We start from the raw sequence: 23,460 nt of genomic DNA, 5'->3' as shown, positions 1-23,460 counted from the left end.
ATCGAGATAGAGAAACACCCCCAAAACATGAATAGACTGGATGACACATCCCGCCTACCAGACATCTGGAAGCTAGCCCTCACCAATAAATGAGTCCCAGCCATGAAAACCAACACCAGACCCGAAACAACACAGGACACCACCGCCAATCCCCCTCATCAGATCCAGGCCCAAGCCCATCCTATAAACGAAGGACAACCACCATCCAGAAAACAGACCATGGCTGTTTTGCCAGCTGTCCAACCCCCGACCCCAAAACCAAACAAGCTGACACACGCCAAGAACACAGACCCAGACCCCAAACTCGAAGCCAGACTAAAACCCAGAATGCTACATCACAGCCACCCACTCAGGATATCACATCAGAAAACTCAGGAAATTACACCACAAGAACTCAAGAAGTTGCAAATGACCCAGGATATCACAGCACAAGACCAAGGATACCACAGCAATAAATCTCACAAGGTCATCACACAAGTCATTACCCAAGCCATTACAACACAGGAGGCTAATGGAAAAGAGATCAAAACACAAACGACCCAGGAGATTACAACGCAGGACCCAGGACACCACAACAAAAGAACTCGCAAGGCGATCACACAACCCATTACCCAAGCCGTTAAAACATGAGAGGCTAATGGAAAAAAGATCACTACAAAACAAACGACCCAGGAGATTACAGCACAAGATCCAGGATATCTCCACAACAAAACTCACAAGGCTATCACACAGCCCATTATACCAACATCAACTCCATCAACCAATCAAGAGGCAGCAGCACAGCCAACCAGCCCAGCACACCAGCCCCCCCCCCCAGTATTTATAGAGAGCCAGCAGCTCCGATCACACACTGCTTGCACTGGCACGAAGCCGAAAGCACCAGCCTGAGGATGGCGAGTGGGACCTCGCCGAAACCTTGCCAAGATACTCTTAATCTTACATGGGAAAAGACCCAAACACACCTACACTGATAGATAGATAGATAGATAGATAGATAGATAGATAGATAGATAGATAGATAGATAGATAGATAGATAGATAGATATAGAGATAGAGAGATAGAGATAGAGATAGAGATAGAGATAGATAGAGATAGAGATAGAGATAGAGATAGAGATAGATAGATGATAGATAGATAGATAGATAGATAGATAGATAGATAGATAGATAGATAGATAGATAGATATAGATATAGATATAGATATAGATATAGATATAGATATAGATATAGATATAGATATAGATATAGATATAGATATAGATATAGATATAGATATAGATATAGATAGATAGATAGATAGATTGAGACAGATAGAGATAGATAGATAGATAGATAGATAGATAGATAGATAGATAGATAGATAGATAGATAGATAGATAGATAGATAGATAGATCTATTATACTTTTGCTGTTCAAATGAGTGAAAATATGGCAAAGGCCAGATTGATTGTAACAAGTCTTTGTCCAAATATATGGCATTTGAACTAAGATGACCTTTTCCCCTTCTGCTGGTGAAACAACTCTCCCGTAAGCATCTCTTTCTAACCACAATGAAGCCATAGTGATGAAATATGCATTGTAATGTCATGATGCCAGCTCTGTTCCTTTTGTACCTCAGGCAAAAATGCAGTTATATAAGGGGCAGCATTTGCAACATCCTAATAATATTTTCTCACTCACCTCCCTCTGAAGGAACCCTTGGAAAACAGGGTGCTATATACAAAGTGGTGTCTTCTCCTTGGTTACACCATTGATTGTTTGTACAAAGAAATGATTTTGACTTAATTGATGGTAGCAAAAACTGAGTGATCAGAACACGGAGGAGCAGCTTTTTTCTCCTCTTTAGGAAGAATCTTGTGTGTAAAATTTGATGATAAGAAAAAGATTTCTTGCCTTCTAATCCTGGGAAAGTGTTATTAATATAGAATAGAATAGAATAGAATAGAATAGAATAGAATAGAATAGAATAGAATAGAATAGAATAGAATAGAATAGAATAGAATTCTTTGTTGGCCAAGTGTGACATACAAGGAATTTGTCTTGGTGCAAATGCTCTCAGTGTACATAAAAGAAAAGATACATTCATCAAGAGTCAAGAATCATAAGGTACAGCACTTAATAATAGTCATAGGATACAATAAGCAATCAAATCATACTAGGAAACAGTCAATGTAAATCGTTAGGATACAACTGACAAAGTTACAGCCATACAGTCAATGTAAATCGTTAGGATACAACTGACAAAGTTACAGCCATACAGTCACAAGTGGGAGGGGATGGGTAATAAGGAGTGATGAGAAGATTAACAGTAATAGTAGTGCAGACTTTGTAAATTGTTGGACAGTGTTGAGGGAATTATTTGTTTAGCAGAATGATGGCGTTCAGGAAAAAACTGTCCTTGTGTCTAGTTGTTCTCTATAGCAGTGCTCTATAGCATCTTTTGAGGGTAGGAGTTGAAACAGTTTATGTCCAGAATGTGAGCGGTCTGTAAATATTATTAATTTAATGTGAAAGCTATACAAATAATGTAAATTCAAAAGTGGAGTGAGTTTTGAGATTTGGTTTCAGGGGGAAGATATACACAAGAGCATTTGGCAGGCAGGATGCATGTGCATAAGTGTGTAGTATGTAAGGCTTAGGAGCAAAGTCATTTGCATGCTGGGAGTGTGCTCAGGTCTGAGGTTTAGCAAGGAGAGGAAGAGCAGGGCAAGAGAAGGGAGCACGTGCAGGCAAGCCACAGAGTGTAAGTTAAGGAAGCAACAATGGCATTACAAGGAAGGACCGTGTTTAATGTGTGTTTGCATACCAATGAGAAAAGAACTCTGGTCCATTTTCCAAACTGGGATCAGTGGTGGGCTGCTGGTGGTTCTAGAGAAATGGTACAAATGACAACCAATTGGCCCCACCCACCCACACCCTCACCCGCCCTATCCTGTCTTACATTCTCTTCTTTTGCAACTCAGATGATTTGCGTGGCAAAGCGAATTACAGTTCCTCCGCTGTTCTACTTGAGAGGTCTGTAGGGGGTGTGCATAAGCGCATAAGAGATCTGTAGGGGGTGTACATAAGCTCATAAGAGGTCTGTAGGGGGTGTGCATAAGCGCACCAACGTGCCTACCGTCCCTGTCCTATTGTTTCATTTTATTTTTTCTTACATGTATCCATTTCATGTATTCATAACTATGTTTATACTTATACCTATTATCTTGTAAGCAATTGACAAATCAAATAAATAAATAAAATTAAATAAATACTTACCAGGGAAGACTAGAATGTGAGCTGGAGAGGTTCAAATCAGTGTTTATTGAATGCTGCGTGTGCGAAGTGAGTGCGAACCAGTTGTTAAACCGGTTGCAACCCAACAATGGCTGGGATTATGTAAGAATAATAGCAGGCATGCTGCTTGAAAAGGTTGAATGTTTGTTTGAGAGCATAAAGACATCGCCGAAAGAAAGACTACTTTGAAGTTTCCAGGTGGGAGGTATTTATAGGAAAAATTATTCTTTGTGTGAATGTGTTTTGAAGTTTTTATCTCTTCATAATATACAGGTCTGGCGGAGGCATGATCTTATATAAATCTTTCAGGATATCTTTCAGTATATGTGTACCTGTGGCCGTGGTGGTATTCAAATCTTTTTACTATCGATTCTGTGGGCATGACTTGGTGGGCGTGGTGTGTCTTGGTGGGCATGGCTTGGTGGGTGTGGCAGGGGAAGGATACTGTAAAATCCCCATTCCCTCCCCACCCTAATAACTGCTTTCCAGCTCCGTTCTCCTGTGCAAGGCAACAAAAGAAGACCCAGCCAATCAGCTGGGCTCCGATCAGCTGGGACTTGGGAGGCGGAACAGATATCGTGTGCTCTGAACTTTGTGACTAAAAACAACAAAAAAGTTTCTTTAGTTTCATAAAGCTATTTCTTAACACATCCCAGAGCTTGTATCGTTGCCCAATTGCTGCACCATGCAATTAGAAGTGGGTTTGGATGAGGCAAGACTTTATAATATTTCTCACACCATTCACACATTCATCCATATAAAGGAACATGGCCACTTGTCTTGCCCAAGGCCTAACTTTCACATTTCCCCAGATAATATGCAACCAAGTTTTAGGAATGAGCTTTAAGCTGGGATCATGACAAGTGTCCTCCCTCTGGTTCACTAGTGCACCAATCACTTGAGATGCTGGGACCAGCTTGCAATGCTTTGTAGATGTATATATTCTCCCCACATCACAAACAACTAGACAAATTCTGAATAAATAAACATTCAAAAGCTCACTTTTACCATCTTTGAAGAAGCTTCAACATTCTCTCAAAACTCAACGTATTTTAATGTCTCCAAATCTCCCACCATTCTTGGGAGCCACCTATTGGGAAGAGAGCGAAGTCCACCTTGGAAGAAATCAACTTGAGTTTTCCTGTTGGTGTCAGCACTGTGCCTGCCCCAGATATTTGAAGTATTTTGGAACACTTCTTATCAGCCATTCCCCTGTCCTCCTGCAGCTCTTGTAACTGCTCCCAGTGCAATGTCACCATTATATACCAGCCATGGTGACACCATTTTGTAGATGGTGGGGAGCCAAAAGCCTCTCTTGGTTCTCCTTCTGCTTTCAGCTATGCATTCTGGGTGCAGTGAAAGAAGAAGCCACCTGCTAGCATTGTGGTCTGAAGAAGCAAGTTGTTGCTCCTTTTCCTGATAGGACAAAGAAGCAAAGAGATCACATCCTGTTCAGGCATGGCTTATCTTCAATTCATCTAGCATAGTGATGGCTAACCTTTTCGGCACCGAGTGCCCAAAGCATGCACGCGAACCCCCAAAATGCAATGCGCATGTGTCCACTGCACATGCGCCCTGCCCCCTGCACAGGCATGCGTGTCCTCCGTGCATGCGCCTCGCCCCCACGCATGCATGCATGTCCCCCACATACAGCCCACCCTTGCACATGTGCTGCAGAGACCCAAAGACCAGCTGGCTGGTGGGAGGTGTGAGCACATGCACAGCAGAGCTGAGCTGGGGTGACGGCTTGCATGCCCACAGAGAGGGCTGTGCGTGCCACCTCTGGTACATGCGCTATAGATTCGCCATCATGGATCAGGCATTTAGTTATTGTATGTTCAACTGTCAGCTCTCCTGCATCCTCTGTTCTGGGTAAATCAGACAGGAAACATGACTAGATGAGCTAAATCTACTTTATTGTAGTGCCACATTAACAGAAACTTCCAAATCTGAAGGTATAAACTTCTATTTAACCATATAAAAGATAAAATATCATCAGCATTTACTGGAAGAAGAAAAAAAGCTCCTTGGTGCAATTAAAGTTGCTTAAGGCTAAAGTAACTTTGCTAAGCCCAGGCTTAAACGTCTATTTATTTCTATAATTGTGATGCCTGTGTAATTTAAATGAATTTTAAGCATGAAACCACAAAGCTTAGAATGCTTCCTTTATTACCCAAGACAGGCAAATTGCCTTCTGTTGATACGAGAGCAGAAACCTTCTTATATATGTTAACCCAGAACTATTTAGGAATTTGATACCTACAATTTCAAAGTTGATTAGGCAACCATTGACAATATGGTACAATAAATACAATAAAATCAAAATGCCAAACTGCTATTACCACCCTTCCTGCACCACTTGAATTTTTAAAAACTCTTTATGGGTAGCCCCACATGATTCTAGCATAGCAAAATTCATTTTCTCTACATGGAGCCACAGCGAGTGAACTATATGGAAATTTTTTGTCTAAAATAGTCATTTGCACTTTCACAAGAAAGCCCCTCCCCCCCCCCCAAAAAAAAGTTAAGAGCAACGCCATGCTTTGTTGATAGCTCTTTAGGAGGAATACACTGAGTAAATAATGGTATTTTTTTAACATTCTATAATAAATATACAGCATTATTTTAGTTGCAGTTGCTTCTGTCCTTATAATAGGAAACCTTTAAACCTCTCATTTATGTATGCCCAGACCATAAAGCTATAACAAATGGTTGAAATGTAATTGCTCTAACTACAATATATATTGGAAGATAGATCAGTTTGTAGATATTACCACTTGAAATTCTTTCAGTCTTTCTCTGATTCTTTTCTTCTAGAATCAGCCAAAAATATTTTTATTTAAATATGATTTTCTTGTTGTCCACCTTTTGATACAATTGAGTTGATGAATCCTGGTCTCATGGAGATACAGATTTAGGATTCTCCAGGTAGTGTAGAGCTACGGTTCCATTATCCTTCACTATTGGTCATGTACGTGATAGAACCTGGGACATTTTGAAGCTTACATGTGTCAGTCCATGGCTTAGCAATTCTCTGATGATGTACATGCCAACTTTGAAAATTCTCAGCAACAATCCTACTAGCTAGACATTGAAGTTCAAGCACACAGAATTGGAGGCCACTCAAGTTGGGGAAGGATGAATTAGAGCAAGTTCATTAGTCTTCAGATAATACTTGGTAAATAGATTAGTCCAACTTGAGAAATGTTATGCTTTCCACAAAGATAACGATCTGCACCAATTCTGGATACATGCAGAAATTAATCAGCATAAAGTCTAGTTTCTTTTAAATAAAAATATATACATGGGCTTGCTTGGAAAGAAACAAATGCATCTTTTGATTGACAAGAGTGAAAGTAAAGCATTCAGATCTTGGAACCTTCCGATGTCTCCAGTTCATCAGTAGAGAGTTCCTCCTCCTTGAAAACTTTTTGAAACAAGTCTTTGATGCCTTTCCTGGCTTTACCCCTCTGTCTCCCCACCAGGTAATAAATCAGGGGGTTAATGCCGCTGTTGATGCAGGTACACAAGTAGCCATAATGTACAAGGTTGGGGTGTATATATTTGAAAACATACAGGATAAAATAAAAGGCATTTAGTGGAAAAGCCAGAACTAAAAAGAAGAAAAGTGTGAGCAAAATAGCTGTCAAAAGCTGCCTCCGCCTTTGGCTTTTGGATATGAAGCAGATTTTGATAAACAAGGTGACACTGGAGATGGTCATAAGTGGGAGACAAAGCACAGCATTAATGATGAATTGATACATCAGAGTATAACTGTTTCCAAATCCATCCACTGCTATAATTGTGAAATGAATTGAAGAGAGGATGAAGGAAACGGCCCAGATGACAACACACACAACAGTGAACATATACACCGGCCGGTGGCATCGATACCAAATTGGGTAAAGGACCGAAATACACCTGTCGATGCTGATGACTGTCAGGAGAAATTGCCCTGTACTGTACATTAACAGCAGGCCTGTTTGGAAGAGTTCGTAGGGAAAGTCACAATACAAATGTGTAAAAAGCCAGTGGATTTCGATAATCAGCTCAAAGGTGAGAAAACCAAAGTCTGCAACAGAGAGGTTGATAATATAAATGGCAAAAGTGTTCCTCTTAACGGAGGAGCCCAGCAACCAGATCACAAGGCCATTGCCCAACATTCCCAATACACAAAAAAGCATAGTGAAGATTGCATAAACAAGCACTTCTTCGTTAATGCCGGAATCATAGCAGGTTCTGTTTTTGCCAGCGGATGTTGCATTGATTTGTGTTGAGACAATGAAAGGAGAGGGGGATGTCATATCCATAATGCTCCAGTCTATTTTCTTCCTTCTGTGGCTGCAGATACTCCTGTTGGGACATAAGAGAAACAGTTGGCATTAGGCTTTGTCGTAATTCCTAAAAATGCATATTGATTGCATGTTAGAATACGTGAGAATATTGCATATAAGTCTAATTGCTGAGCTGTGAGCAACAGCATGTTGGTTTACAAGGTAATCTCTGTATTAATAATTGGATAATCAGCAACACCACTGAGAGTGTCTTGACATACAGCATTCTTGCATGGTATGGGACCAGCTCTGTAGTGGACAAAAAGGCTCTACAGAGAATCATTAAAACTGCCTGGAATATCATCGGCCTCCAGCTACCAGCCCTGGACGACATCTTCACATCTCACTGTTTAAGGAAGCTGCACAGCATTCTCAGAGACTCTTTTCATCCTGCGTACAATATTTGTGAATTGTTGCCTTCTGGCAGAATATACAGAACAATTAAAACTCGGACCATTACGTTTTTTGAACAGTTTTTATCCCACAGCTATAATTGCAATGAACTTAAAGACAACCATTAGTGAGCTGTTGGACAGTATTACTTGGTCTGTTGTGTGGGTGCTTGTGTGTTTTTAGGGGTGGGTGGGGTATGTTTGAGGATTGTCATGTATGTGTATGTGTTGGGTCTGGTCTCTAGGTGTTATGTGAATTTCATTGTATATGTATACTGTGTATATTCATACAATGATAATAAATTATTATTATTATTATTATTATTATTATTATTATTATTATTATTATTATTATTATTATTATTATTATTATTATTATTATTATTATTATTATTAATATTATTAATATTATTATTAATATTGTTGTTGTTGTTCACATTGGGTTTTGGTTATACTTGTGGCAAACTAGCCAAAACTGCCAAACTGACCAGTTCTGTCCTCATCATTAGTTTTTCTGGTTTGAACTAAGGGTGATAATTTGGCCTTGTTTGTCTGAATAAAATGTGTTAAGCGAAAGCCTTGATTCATCAAACCAATGTTGGGCATTGGTGGTTAAATATGATCTCATCTGGAATATGAAAGATTGTGACTTCAAAACTAAGAGTGGTAAATAGTAAGGAATATTGGATTAATATATGGAAGGGAGGGAAGATGGAGGGAGGGAATGAAAGAAGAAGGGAGGGAGGGAGGGAGGGATAAAAGAAAGGGGAAATGCACAAGATACAAATGGTCTGATGGATTAAAATTGGGAACCTGCCAACATTCACTTTTATTAGATTCTCTTTCCAGATGTTTCATTTCCTACCATGTACTAATTACACTTTTAAAAATGAACAACAAAAACTAAGTGGTGGCTTCTCAAACAATGAGCAATTGCTTATTTTGCTTTCACCTTCATCCTAAAGCTATCATTAAAGCTGTTTGATGAAACTGTTTTGCCTTGTTAGGTGAAAAACAAAATCTTACAGAGGCACTTAACAGAAAGACATGAAAACAGCAGTACATAAGTAAGATGTCTATAAACAGTAATTTCAGTAAAATGTCTTCTGGTGGTTGAGTTGGGGATCTAATAGGAAGAATAATAGAGGAAGAAGTAAGCCAATTTGCTGAGTATCTTCTTTCTGTTACAGTGCATTTAAATCTTGTACTATAAATATGTCCTTGTTTGCATTTTCTGTTGCTTTTTCATTTTTGGATTTTAGTTGATAACATTTTTGGCCAGGCCAGGTATAGCCTTCAAAAAGTATGTTGGCAAATTGCCCCAGCACATGGTGTATGGACCACAGATAAGCAAGAGGCATAATATCATATATGTGATAATCATACACATACATATACACATATAAATGCACACACATATACACACAAACACCATTTCCAAAAGTGTTGGCAAGAAAACTTCAGGGACTTTCCCAGGTAGTCTCCAGGACTGAAGATTGATTTCAATGCACAAATTCACACCTACCCACACACATGTGAAATGTGAAAAAAATTGTTGAAAGACATCTACCAGCATTGTACTGAAAAGATCTTAGCATTTGGGGTGAACAATAAGAATATTGCAGCTGAAAGTATGTGAAATATATTTATTGAAATTTTTAAACACAAGATTAAGACTAATGCAAATTAAAATAGAGTTTAAAAAAAAAAGAGGAAAGAAAAAACTAATTGTTAAAAGAAAAAGAATAGCAGAAAGATAGAAAAGAAAGAAAGAAAAATATAAAGAAGTGGCTATTAATCTTCTTTACTGCGGTTATAAATAAAATTATAAATTGACCTCTCTCTCTTAAGTTATTCTACTACTTTCCCCCCCTACAATTTATCCCATCTAATCAGCAAAACTATAAACCATAAGTTCATTTTTTTAATCTTTTACACAAAATGCCCATAAGTGTTTTCACTCACCAATAAATGAAGATATTGTCTTTTCAGTTAAAAGTATGTCTTGTAGCCTATGATTAGTATTATTGTTGACAGCCATACAGGTGAAACTCGAAAAATTAGAATATCTTGCAAAAGTTCATTTATTTCAGTAATGCAACTTAAAAGTTAAACTTAAAATTTAGCCATATTTAGTAAGAGGAGAAATTCAGCTATTTTTTCCACAAGGCTTCTTGCATTGAGTAGCTTGCATTTAAGGCCAGCTGTAGTTGGAATTGAGGTAGTTAGGGGCATGTGTGCCTAGTTTTGGGTAATGGTGGATTGGTTGAGGTAGGGTTGTGGTTGAAGGTTAAAGCTGAGTTGCGGGTTGTGTGACTTACTTTTGATACAGTCAGCATGGTAGTCAATGTACAGGTCCTTCTCTCCATTGTCTAGATGGTTTTTGAGTTCTGTGCGGAGTACACGGGAGCGGGCACGTTGCTGTATGGTTAGGTCAGAGCGACAACGGAGGTTCTTATGGTTGGTGTTGCTTTTGGCAAGTGAATTTATAGTATAAATGAATTTACGTTTGCTTGATTCATTTTTGCAAATGACCCTGCAGAAGCATGGGGCCACAGAGCCATCTCTGTTTTTGAACTCTGGGCTGATGTGGGAAACCCCGATGCGGGAAATGTCAAGTATTTCATCAGGGGAGATGGTTGATGCTTGATAATTACTGATGATGTTTCGGACAGTTGTGATGTCATCATTGTCATTGATGTCCTCTAGACCAAATAAGATGGCATTTTGGACGTTTCTGTTCACGCTCAACAGCTTCTCTGATGAGGATTGGGATATCATTATTTGTCTGATTTATGTTTTTTTTGTGGATTGGGTTGTGGATTGGTTTGTGGTTGTTGGGTAGAGATGTGGTTTGTAGCTATTGGATGTTCAGGTTTTTGCGTTGTGTCTTTTTTTTCAAGGTTGGATAATCTTTCTTTTAAGGCGTCCAGGGATGCTACTATGGTGTCAAGGGATGTTATTCGTGTTTCTATGGTATCAACTCTTTCAAACAGATCCAGTTTGGGTCTGCATGATTTGCAGAGATATGGAAACTCATTGGATGATTCTAGGTATTGTATCATTTGCTTGGGTAATCCCAAGCAGTCATGATGAGTGTATTTGTTACATAGAGAACATTTGGTGGAATTTTCATTATCCTTTGGAGTTTTATAGCATTTAAGGCATGTGCAGGAGTCTTGTGGTTCATTGGTGGGTATTACTTTCTCTTTAGGTTGTGGTTTGGCATTGGATTTTTTTCTTGGCATGGTAGGTTTGTTAAGATGGTACGTTGATTAAATTACTTCATGAAACAATTTTGGGTAATCAATATAGCCAATATCACACCAATCAATCAATTGCAATAATCTCTCTAGTCAAATAATTTTGTTAAGCAACTATCAGCTTAATCAATTAATTACACTAATTGCTAATCAATTATTACACTAATCATTAATCACACTGTTCAATTAAATTCACTAAATCACTAATTTTACTAATCAATTAAAATTACATGAATCTTGATCTTTTAAATTAATCAGTAATCACACCATTTGCACTAAATACTGTAATCACACTAATCAATTAAAACAATAGATCAATTAAACCATTAATATTTTATAGAAGTTGATTATCAGCAGTGCCACAGGCTGATAGCTTCCATGCCACGCCACATTGAAGCAGTAATTGCTGCAAAAGGGGCCCAAACCATGTACTGAGTACATATGCATGCTTATACGTTTCAGAGGCCCGATATTGTTCTATGTACAATCCTTGTCTTATTGATTGCATGTATTATTCTAATTTTCTGAGATTGTGGATTTGGGGTTTTCATGAGCTGTAAGCCATAATCATCACAATTATGACATATCACAGCTTGAATGATCTTGCTTTGCATGTAATGAGTCTGTCTCATATATTAGTTTCACCTTTTAAGTTGCATTACTGAAATAAATGAACTTTTGCATGATATTCTAATTTTTCGAGTTTTACCTGAATTTTGTATCACTGTGTGGGAACTGAACCATCAAAGAAATATGAACACACACACTGTAATAGACTAGTTACAGAAACTCAAATCCCAGATTTAAAAACAAACAAACAAATACAATAGACAAAGCAAGCATACAAATGTAAGTTCATACACACAGAGAAACAGTTACCTGCTTTGTCACTGACAAATGTCTGCTGCCATTTAAATAAATGCAAATGATGGGGAAATGAATGCAAACCAAATAAACAAATGAATCTTTAAAAGGAAATAAACCTTGAGCTAAATGAATCTTGAGCCAGAAGCTGTGGGAGAGTTGTATGAGTTTCATTGGTATTCAGGCATAAATCTATTCAAACCATCTCTGTGTTTGTGTGGCTTATATATATATATATCTATGGCTATTTAAGCACAGAAATATCCAACTTTATTTTTATAAGCAATTTTCCTGAACGATCATTAGTTGCCCTCTACTTTCCATCAAATATGCAACTTCCCCCAAATTAAGCTTTGCTGGATGCAATCTCTGAAATGAGTCAACATTTGGAGAATTACACAATAGGAAGAATAATATTATCATCTCCAGATTAGTTAAGAATGGGGAAATTTAACTGATTTGTTTAGAAACAAAAAAAACCCACTAACCAAATATGCTCTTATGTGTGAGGTTAAGTCCTCTGTAGGTCAAAATTCATGCCTTGATGATTTCATGGTCATATTGACTTGTTTTCTTAGCAACAACATAACCACTGCTTTTCTGCCCTTTGTCATTAATTTCCCTATAATCTCCCTCCAGGTATGATGTTGCATAGCTTTCCAAGATGATCCAAAGCTAGTTGGGCTTCTTAAATAAGAAGAATGGTTTACTAATCAAATTGATTCAAGTTTTATTTCCCAAGTAAATATGGTGGAACAATATAAAAACTGGGCACTTTATAAAGGTTGTATCCATATCATGAAGATCTCAGTCGTGAATGAGACTCTGAATTGAATGCTGGTATGGTGGACATTTCTTTTTACAATCGTGTCACCATAGCAAAAATTAAGCAAAATTGTTAATAAATGAGTTTGACTTCTAAAAGTTGCTTAGCAAATAAACCCTTAATAGGGAATGCAGAGTAAATCTAATGGTAAGAGTTTCCCATTTTCCAATTCTATTGGAGGTTTACTTTGACGTAAACGATGCTGCACATAATGGGACAGTTATTTTGATCTTCATATATATATGTCGTTCTAATGTGTACTTTCTTTTTGTAGAATAATGCAATAATTGCAAAGCTATTGGTAAATAAGATAGAGATCTTTTGACAATCTCCACTTAATTTCTGAGCAGATCATTTGACTTTGTTTCCTGTGCATTTTCTGCAAAGTAGAGAGATTTTCAGCAATTTTCAAGGAGACCAGGACACACTGTTGCAGTTACATTTTGTAGCTTAGCAAAGAGTGGAGAACATTTTATTGTGGCAATGAGGCACTTTATTACTCTAAGATCTTGGTTTTATCAACATTTATTTCATCTATACACAAAAAGGAGTGGCAATGGCATTCATTGATCTGTTTTTTTGTAAAATTAGGATGCTAAAAAGAAGTGAACTGCTTAAGAAATGCAAGAAAATCTAGAGAAATAAAAGGATGTCTGGAATTGCAGCTTTTATGTATTGCACCATGTATAGATAGCTCACTGTCAGGGCCAATTTAAGAAATGTCATCTCAAAATTGGACCCTTCACTTTCCCTGTGTACTTGCTGTCCATCATTAACACTGCAAAATAAAATTTTCAAACTATCAGAATCAGTTCAAAATGGGATAGACAAAGAAGGAGAACTGTTCTGATCATTGTTGTTTTTCTCTTCACCAACCTTCTTTCATGGCATCTTCCTTATTCTTTGTGCTTTGCTGGTCTGAGTTTATGTGCAGGAAAGAGCTTTCAGAGATGCTAGTTGAGCAAGAAATGGAGGAAACTGGGCATAAGAGATAGGCAAGGCAGCAGGCAGCTAATAAAATGGCCATTAACCATGTCCTCTGAAAGGGAGTTGTGATGAAAGAAAGAAAGTAGTAATGCTCAGTATTTTTCACTCTTCTTTTTACAATGAAATGCACTTTCACAAAAAAGGGGGCGTGCATAAACGCACCAACGTGCCTACCATCCCTGTCCTATTGTTTCTCTTATTCTTCTTTTATTTTTCTTATATGTACCCATTTCATGTATTCACAACTATGTATACACTTATACTTATTATCTTGTAAACAATTGGCAAATCAAATAAATAAAAAATAAATAAACAACAATAACAAAGCAAGAACATTAAAGATGAAAGTTAGATATTTTTTTGCACCAAACCTGTCTGATCCAAGTTGATATTTCTGGCCTTCCTTAATATCTGTAGTAGTTTTTGTCAGCTTTGGAAGCCATGTTTTACTTAGAAGCTTCCACACTGCCACATCTTAGTGCCTGGGAATTTGGGAGGGGGGATTTCATAGAGTGGTGAACGTTTAGACATAACAACATTCTTCTCATAAAGTCAAGGACATGTTGTCCTGCACCTGGAAAGGAGTGATTAGAGGTGTTAGGGATAACATTGTTTACCCTAACTGGTTTGGGTAAAAATAATAAATATGGTATCATGGTTTGTTAGTTAAAGTGTGTGTAACTTTAACTGCAAGAATGTAATTAAGGGTGTGGTTGTAAAAGCACTATATATGAAGCGAGGCAATAGCAGCTCGCTCTCTCTGGCTTACTGATCCCTAATTACTGGATGGATTGATGACTGCGTTCTTGCTGGAACGGGGAGAGAAAAAGGAGTGTTGATATTTCTCAACGGAGAGAAGATAAAGATTGGACTGATTTATTGTAAGTGTACTGACATTGGCTATTCAACACGGACTTTGCAAATAGAGTATCCCCAACAAGACTTGACTGAAATTGATATATGACTACTGGACTGTTTATTATGACTATGCTATAATTCTTAAATGGAATAAACTATATTTTTGATAGCACAAGCGTATCTTTATTTTTACTGCGTGTTAACTAGAAAACTTATCTCACACATTTACCTGTATTCCTATCTGACTTCGCTGCACGTTCTGTTAAGTTTGTTTTCCTTAACACCTGTTTGGGATTCCAGGCTTAACAAGAGGAATGTCTCCAGTTGGGAAGATGAGTGATTGGACCATATGATGGAGTGGTGGGTGCAGGGGATGGGGTTTGGATTTTCAATTACGAAGGGAAAACCCAGAACTCTGAGGATTCGCATTTTCCCAGATGTGCCAGTATGACTTCTCTAATAAATTCTTACTAAAATTTTCAGTAAATTCTTAATGAACTTTGTTTCCGAGTGCTGAATGAAATGGGGAGTTTCATTGGAATGCTGACAGCTTTCTTTGGTCCAGGATCTTTTTTCACATGTCTTTGCAGTCTTGCAAAAATAGCATTGCCCATTTGGTGTAGAAACCAGCGATCTTAAAGTCAAAATAATAGAGTTGGAAGGTGGTCTTGTCATCCAACCCCCTGCCAAATGTTTGTCCAATCTCTTCTTAAAACTCTCTAGTGTTAGAACACCCACAACTTCTGGAGGGCAAGCTGTTCCACTGATTGAATGTTCTCACTGATAGGAAATTACTCCTGAGTTCCAGTCTAATGGATCCTGGACCACTTTGGGAGAAAAATATAAGATAACACTTCTGGTTTGTCTAGCAACTGAGCAGAACTAACAACCTCTCCACAATGCCACATTCTTCATTGAAATGTGTCTGTCTTACATTACAAGTTTGTATCGCATTACAAAATTCTTTTAAAGGCTCAATAATGGCAAGGTACCAGCTTGTACACCTGGCTGCCAAAATCTTACTTGTTGCTTAGTCATTTTTTGAAAGATTGACAGAAACTTTCCGGTTTGAGCTTCTTTGGCAATGGACCAAAATCCGTGATCGTGCGTGGTTTCGATCCATGCTCACTGACGGAGTGCCCTGAGCCGGCTGGATTCAGGGCTAAGCCACCCTGTAGAGGTGGTGAAGAGGGGGGAGACCACCAGCAGGGTGGACGAGAGCCACATCTCTCCTCCCCAGCTGGCCATTACTCCCTTTCCCAAAGGTGGTTGCAGTGGTGGTCAGAAATTGCCACCTCAAAGAAGAACTCGACTGGAAAAGAATGTGCAGGAGGAAGATAAGAAGAGAAAGTTTTGGTTGACTGGGTTGAACTGAAAAAGCAATAATATAAGGTACCTTGGAATTTGAACTATTAAGAATAACATTGTTCCCAAAGAAGATTTTGAAGTGGTGAAGGAGAGAGGGAAGGGAAAGGATTCGGCTTTCTTTTTCTTTCCTTCCTCATATTGACAGCTAAGAGATTTAAGTAAGAAACTGACAAAAATCCACTTTGACATCAACAGGCATTCAAATTGAAAATAAAATGTCAAAGGGATAACAAAGACTTTTGAATACTCAAAAACCTTTAAAAGAAGGAAAGGAGAGAAAAGGAAAAAATAAAAGGGTGGGATCTGGAAAAATGGAGGATACTGCCTGGAAGTAAAAGGAATTTACAGAGAAACTTCAACAAGATTCCTAAAAGATACATTCTAACTGAAACTTTGTAACAAGATAATAGAACTCCAGGAAGAGAAAGTGGAAAAAAGAAGCAAGAAGAAACAGCTTTGGATTATTTGGATTACTTGGTGATTTTTGGATTTTTGGTTATTGGATTTAAATGACTAAAATCAATTGGGTGGTTGTTTAAAAGTGTTTAAAATGGCTTCACTCTTGGAAGAACTGAAAATGGAACTTAAAAAACAGAAAGAAGATGCACAAGAAGGAAGAGGCTTTTTTGGCTTCATATTTCAATTTTTAGAAATGGAGGTATGGAACTATGAGAAACAACAAGAAATGCTTGTAGAACAAGAAGGGCGAGATAAAGAAGAAGCCATCTTTAATGACCAAGTAATTTTAAGTGGGAAAAAAAAGGGAAAGGGGGGAAAGAGAGTGAAAAGTATAAGATTTGAAAAAACAACCAAAAAAAGAGAATAGTTTGAAAAGTAATTACAATACTAGGAAGAAACAGAAGAGTGGATTACAGAAGAGAGAATTAGAATTAGAGGGACAAGGAGTCAAAAAGGGGAGGGAGAAGAAGAGGGGGAAGAAGGAAAGAAAAAGAAGTTATAAAGGACAGAAACAAGATATAGAAAAACAGGGAAAACATACAAAGATTAAAGGTATAAGCCTATTTAGAAGACATAGAGATAATGGGTGAAATTTAATTGAAAGAGAGATTCTGCAAGGGTACAAAAGATAGTATTGTTATATTAGAAATAGAAATAAACTTAGAAAATATGAAACAAGTGTGATTAAAATGATAGATAAAATACTTACTGTAATGTAATGTAATGTTTGTTAATAAATAAGAAAGAGAGAATGAAATTGAAAGGTTGGGAACATTTTAATTATTATTAATGATTTATAAAAACTTAAGTGAAGAGAAATATGAAAGAAATCCGGGGAAAAATATGATATTCAATTGAAAAGAAATGTTAAAGATGTTAAAGATTGTAACTAACATCAATGATAGAGCTGAATTGGAATAGAATAAGTGTTTTATTTACTATTGTTTTATATATATATATATATATATATATATATATATATATATGTATATGTATATGTATATGTATATGTATATGTATATGTATATGTATATGTATATGTATATGTATATGTATATGTATATGTATATGTATATGTATATGTATATGTATATGTATATATATGTATATATGTGTGTGTGTGTGTGTGTGTGTGTTTTCTTAAGTTTTCGTGGGTACTTACATGTATGGCATTCAGCTTTGTTCGGGTATTTTCCCACGTCATAGTTGTGCTTTTAAAGTTGTAGTGACTTTTCAGCAGAATCTCATCTGCCATCATCAGGCTTCTGTATAGTGTTCCTTGTAAAACTCTGACTCACAGATGAACACAATACAGAAGCCTGATGATGGCAGATGAGATTCTGCTGAAACATTGCTACAACTTTAAAAGTACAACTACAATATAGTTGTAGAGCACTATGTGCTCTTTAAGCACATAGTGTGTATTTTAAGAATGTACCAAGCAGAATTCAATTGGAAGTTATGAGTTATATTGAATATTATAAATTATAAAGGCATAAATTGAAGTTTAAATAAGAGTTGAATGGAGAAAATTAAAAGATACAAAGGTGTCATACTACAATTCATAACTACAGGGGAAAACTTGTTTAATGAGAAAAGAAAATATAAAATTGAAATAGGACAGACAAAAGTATAAATATGATTAGAAAGACATTGAAACTTAAAAAAGATATATAATTGAATTTAGATAGGTATGAGATAATTATAAACAAAGTTGAGAAAACTAAGGGAAGAGAAAAATTATGGAGAAAATGTTAAAATAGTAATAAAATATGGAATAGAACACAAAGACAAATATGAAATTAAGTTTGTGTCTGTATGGAGAAGTGATAACCCGGGATCATGCCATTCTCAAAAAAAGATGTTTTATTTGTATTATGTTTTGTGAAAACCCAAATAAAATTTATTTAAAAAAAAAAAGAAAATTATGAAGTCACCTTCACATCTCTTTACATCTGATTCTAGTTGCTCAACTTGGCTAACCCTTTAAACTCTTTAACTGAGAACTTTCTTTTTTTCTTTTTGTAGAATTCCTGAGTTTCTATATTTATAAGTTCTACACTGAGGAATGCTTTAAAAGCTCTCAATGCTTTAGAATATTGACAACTGCACAGTAAGAAAAACAAAAAGTAAGGGAGACATTTTGACAAACTATTTGCATTTCCCTCTGCATTTCCCTACTGGCATGGGTAGTGCATCTTGAAAATGATATCTTTTGCATCCAAATTAGGTTATCCTGTAGTGTAACCTTGCAACAACCAAATTCTGAGGGAATATATTTTTTTTCTTTTCAATGGGTTTTTGATAAACACCAAAATAGTTTCCATAGTTAACACTAGCATTGTCACCACTGCAGATGCTGAAAATTCATTCAACTCCATACTGGAAATGTTAAACTTGCAAAATACCCACTTTGCAAAGTCAAGCCTCCTGTTTCTTACATTTAATAAATCAGAATACAGAATGTTCTCAGAGAGAACGTTTCCCTCCTAATACATGTCCTTAACACATGTCTAGCTTTTAGCAATATCAAATCACTGAACATTTCTCAATCAACTGTTGCACTTCTGCCCACAAGACTGGCATTATTTCACAACTGTGTTATAGAAGAATCCCCTTCCCCTTTTTGAAATGTCCATTTCACACACAATACAGAATTCAAGATGGTCATATTTTCTGCTCATTGTTATACGTATGAGTTATTGTGTTCATTCTGGATTAAATGTATTCATTTTCATTTTCACTTGAGTATTGCAGATTAACTAACTAAGCAAAATCCATCATCATCACCACTCGGTTCTCCAGGCAAAATGCTGTAACGTTTCTCTTCCATTAATGATTTAGAATAACAGGGTTGGAAGGGACCTTGGAGGTCTTCTAGTCGAACTCCCTGCTTAGACAGGAAACCCTACACCACTTCAGACAAATGGTTATCTAATCTAATCATTCAGTCGAAGCTTATATTTTGATTTAGAGTGATATCTGTGCCCAAAAGTTCTGATTCAAATCATTGGCTTATGGTTTGCACAATATTTACTTTGAGGAACTGCTTGGTAGAGTAATTAAGCCATCGGGGTTTCTCTTTAGTGAGATAGCCAGGTTTCTTGGTGATAGAAGAGCATGAAAAAATAAGGGTGTTTACAATGCTGTCAGTCTTTTTTTTAAAAAAAAAAAAAAAAACAGAAATTAGGAGCAAGGACAAAAATTCAGAAGTTAAGAAGGAGGAAAAGCTTGTGAGTTGGCATTTAGGTACTAAAGCTAAAAAAATATCTATTTGGAGTACTGCCTGGAAGAATATCTACATCAAGAAAAAGTATACATTGCTTTCCTCTGGTAAAAGGGAACTAAAACACAGGGGTATTTTAGAAGACATTACATTCAAGAGGCATTGTTTTTAAACTGGGAGAGGATAAAAAAGCAATATTATTTAAAAATTCCATTATGGATATCTACTATCGAAGCTTTTTCTTATCCAATAACATATAAAAAGGAACAAACAGTTAGATATGGTGAGATATGGAATGAAAAGGGTGAACTTAAATCCATATAAGCATTGGAAGAACAAGGTATAAAGATGAATTGGTTGAATGAATTGTACAAATACAATCTAGATTTGATAAAGATTTTAAAACAGAAGGTTTCTATGATAAATTGACTGATTTAGATAAAATCTTGATAGGTACTGATGAAAAGGTAATTAAAAAACTTTATAGACATTTACTAGAATTTGATTTAGAGGAGGAACAAGTTAAAGAAATGATGATTGCTTGGGGGAAAATTTTTGGATATGGGATTGACTTAGAGAAATGGCAAAAATTATGGTCTCAAAACTATAAAATGTCAATGTCAACTTCTTACAAAGAAACTTTGTATAAGATGTTTTACAGGTGGCATCTACCCCCGATGAGACTTGCAAGAATGTTTAAGAATAAATCGGATAAATGTTGGAAATGTCATCAGATACCTGGTTCATATTACCATATGTGGTGGACATGTTCAGATGCAAAAAGATATTGGACTAAAATCCACACATGGTTGGAAAAAATGATAAAACAGCACATAGTCTTTAAACCAGAGATCTTTTTATTGGGAATTATACCGGAAATATACAATAAAGAATTGAAATATTTGATTGTAAATGTTTTAACAGGGGCTAGAATTGTATTTGCTAAGAATTGGAAAAATGAAAAAATACCTATGCAGGAGGAAGTTGTTAAGAAAATTATGGACTATGCTGAAATGAGTACACTGACATTTGAAATTAGAGAACAAGAAGATAAACAATTTTATACGATATGGGACTTATTTTATCAATGGTCAGATAAAAAGACATGGCAATGAAATAGACTAGGAAGTTTTGTAATAGAAGATTAATAGATTGATGTAGAATACAATACAAAATATATAACCATTGGATGAATGTATAATATAAATTCATAATAGAATCTAGAATATCTCATATGAAATGATGGAATAATAGTTTAGTCAAATGAATGATTAATAATTGATAAATATGTAAGCATATGTTAGATTGACAGTTTGAGAACCTTTACAACTTGTGAGTAAGGACTATGAAAGGATAGCACAAAAGATTTGTAATCAACTGACACACTGTATGTATATAACTGGAAGATGGTTTTATGTTTTTGTCTGTATATGTTTGTCTTAAAAAATAAAAACAGTATATAAAAAAGAAAAAGTATGCATTAATATGTTTATAAAGAGAAATGTATAACATGTATATACTAACAGGAACTCAGTCAAAGCTTGTAAAATTCTTTGAATGGATAATGATGATTTCATGAGTTTAAAACAACCACAGTCTGGATATGAAATGGGTTTTTTTCCCCCATTAGGTGGAAAAAACAAAAGAAGAAACATCATGAAATAAAAAAGCAAAACAAATTTCTCTTGTGCATATTAGGAAATAAGGAAGCAGTCTTGTAATGGGTTTACCTAATTATTTATTCCATTAAGCATCTTTATTCAATGGAAGCATACCATTATTACCAGGATGAATAGATAGTATTTAGATTTCAGCAGTGGGCATCATTGCAACGGTAATAGAAAGATAGATAAATCAATACGAACATAATAATTTAGGGTTATTTTGACACATTTTGGTCAGAAGGAAGTCAAGGAAGCCCCATCAAATCCTCTGGAGGAGAGGTTGTATATGATGAAGGATTACAGACAGAAGATGTAAAAAGCAACTAATAAGAAAATTTTCTATAAAAGTCTTACCTTCTCTTTGGAGAAGACTACTAGAAAAAGGTCTCCTTCCAGATTATTGTAAGGTTTTCTTCCAGATGTCAAGGTTTTTCTTCCTAAACTCAATGCTGACTTCAGAAGAAGTTTGACCACTCTCTCATCTCTGAGGCGAAAATATTACAGAATTACTTTATGTATGTTTGGGAGAGGTGGGGCACGAGAGACACACCCACAGCTGGGAGGTGGGGGCAGAGCTGTTGGGAGATGAGGGCATTCTTTTTTGAAATCATTCCTGCCAATGAGGAACTTCTTTTTTTCAGTGATCTCTGAAAGCAATGAATATTATGAGGTTAAGTGTGCTAAGAGAAGAAAGGTTGTCAATATACTCTTTTTTTTTTTATCAGAATGACAGGTGCCACCAATACCAGAATAATAAGAACCAACAATAATAAGTTTAAATTAGATATATATTAATTTCCAACGGATTCCAAAGAAACACAATCACCAACCTAATCCGAAAAGAGATACCCCCAAAAACCAAGGCATAGAACAAGACAACAGTATCGCACTCCTCCCCTACATCAAAGGCACCACAGACAAAATCAGCAAAATTCTCCACAAACACAATACCAGGAAAGCCTTCGGAACTGACCAAAAAATAGCCAACATCCTAAGAAACCCCAAAGACAAGATCCAGCTACAAAACCAAGGAGTTCATGAAATACCATGCAACAATTGCCCAGCCACATACATTGTACAAACCAATAGGAGAATAAATGCACGCATCGCAGAACACAAAAACGCAGTCAGAAGAGAAGAAAATACTTCCTCCCTCTTCCAGCACCTTAAAGCCACAGGACATGAAATTAATTTTGAAGGAACCAAATTAATGTCCAACACTGAACACGCCAGCAAGAGAATAATTAGGGAAGCCATCGAGATAGAGAAACACCCCCAAAACATGAATAGACGGGACAACACATCCCGCCTACCAGACATCTGGAAGCTAGCCCTCACCAACAAATGAGTCCCAGCCATGAAAACCAACACCAGACCCGAAACAACACAGGACACCACCGCCAATCCCCCTCATCAGATCCAGGCCCAAGCCCATCCTATAAACAAAGGACAACCACAATCCAGAAAACAGACCATGGCTGTTTCACACACCCCGACCCCAAAACCAAACAAGCTGACACACGCCAAGAACACAGACCCAGACCCCAAACTCGAAGCCAGACTAAAACACCAGAATGCCACATCGCGGCCACCCGTTCAGGATATCACATCAGAAAACTCAGGAAATTACACCACAAGAACTCAAGAAGTTGCAACACAGCAAATGACCCAGGATATCACAGCACAAGACCAAGGATACCACAGCAATAAATCTCACAAGGTCATCACACAACTCATTACCCAAGCCATTACAACACAGGAGGCTAATGGAAAAGAGAGCAAAACACAAACGACCCAGGAGATTACAATGCAGGACCCAGGACACCACAAAAAGAAAAGAACTCGCAAGCCCATCACACAACCCATTACTCAAGCCATTAAAACACGAGAGGCTAATGGAAAAAAGATCACTACAAAACAAACGACCCAGGAGATTACAGCA

At 36.7% G+C, this 23,460-nt stretch overlaps 1 protein-coding gene across 1 annotated transcript; it reads right to left on the bottom strand.

The window, feature by feature from the left end:
- Window positions 1-5,172: 5,172 nt before the first annotated feature.
- On the bottom strand, window positions 5,173-22,004 carry LOC113426448 (mas-related G protein-coupled receptor member H-like). The gene is made up of 2 exons (XM_087962226.1): window positions 21,873-22,004; window positions 5,173-7,630 (listed from the first exon to the last, which is right to left on the bottom strand). The coding sequence occupies exon 2, from the start codon at window positions 7,585-7,587 to the stop codon at window positions 6,643-6,645; it is 945 nt and encodes a 314-aa protein (XP_087818352.1). The 5' UTR covers window positions 7,588-7,630; window positions 21,873-22,004; the 3' UTR covers window positions 5,173-6,642.
- Window positions 22,005-23,460: the final 1,456 nt, after the last annotated feature.

Source organism: Notechis scutatus, chromosome 3 (assembly GCF_049901735.1).
Source record: "Notechis scutatus isolate UNSWTSFEM ecotype Mainland chromosome 3, rNotScu1.2, whole genome shotgun sequence".
Classification (NCBI taxonomy): domain Eukaryota; kingdom Metazoa; phylum Chordata; class Lepidosauria; order Squamata; family Elapidae; genus Notechis; species Notechis scutatus.
This window is presented reverse-complemented; position numbering and strand designations above follow the sequence as displayed.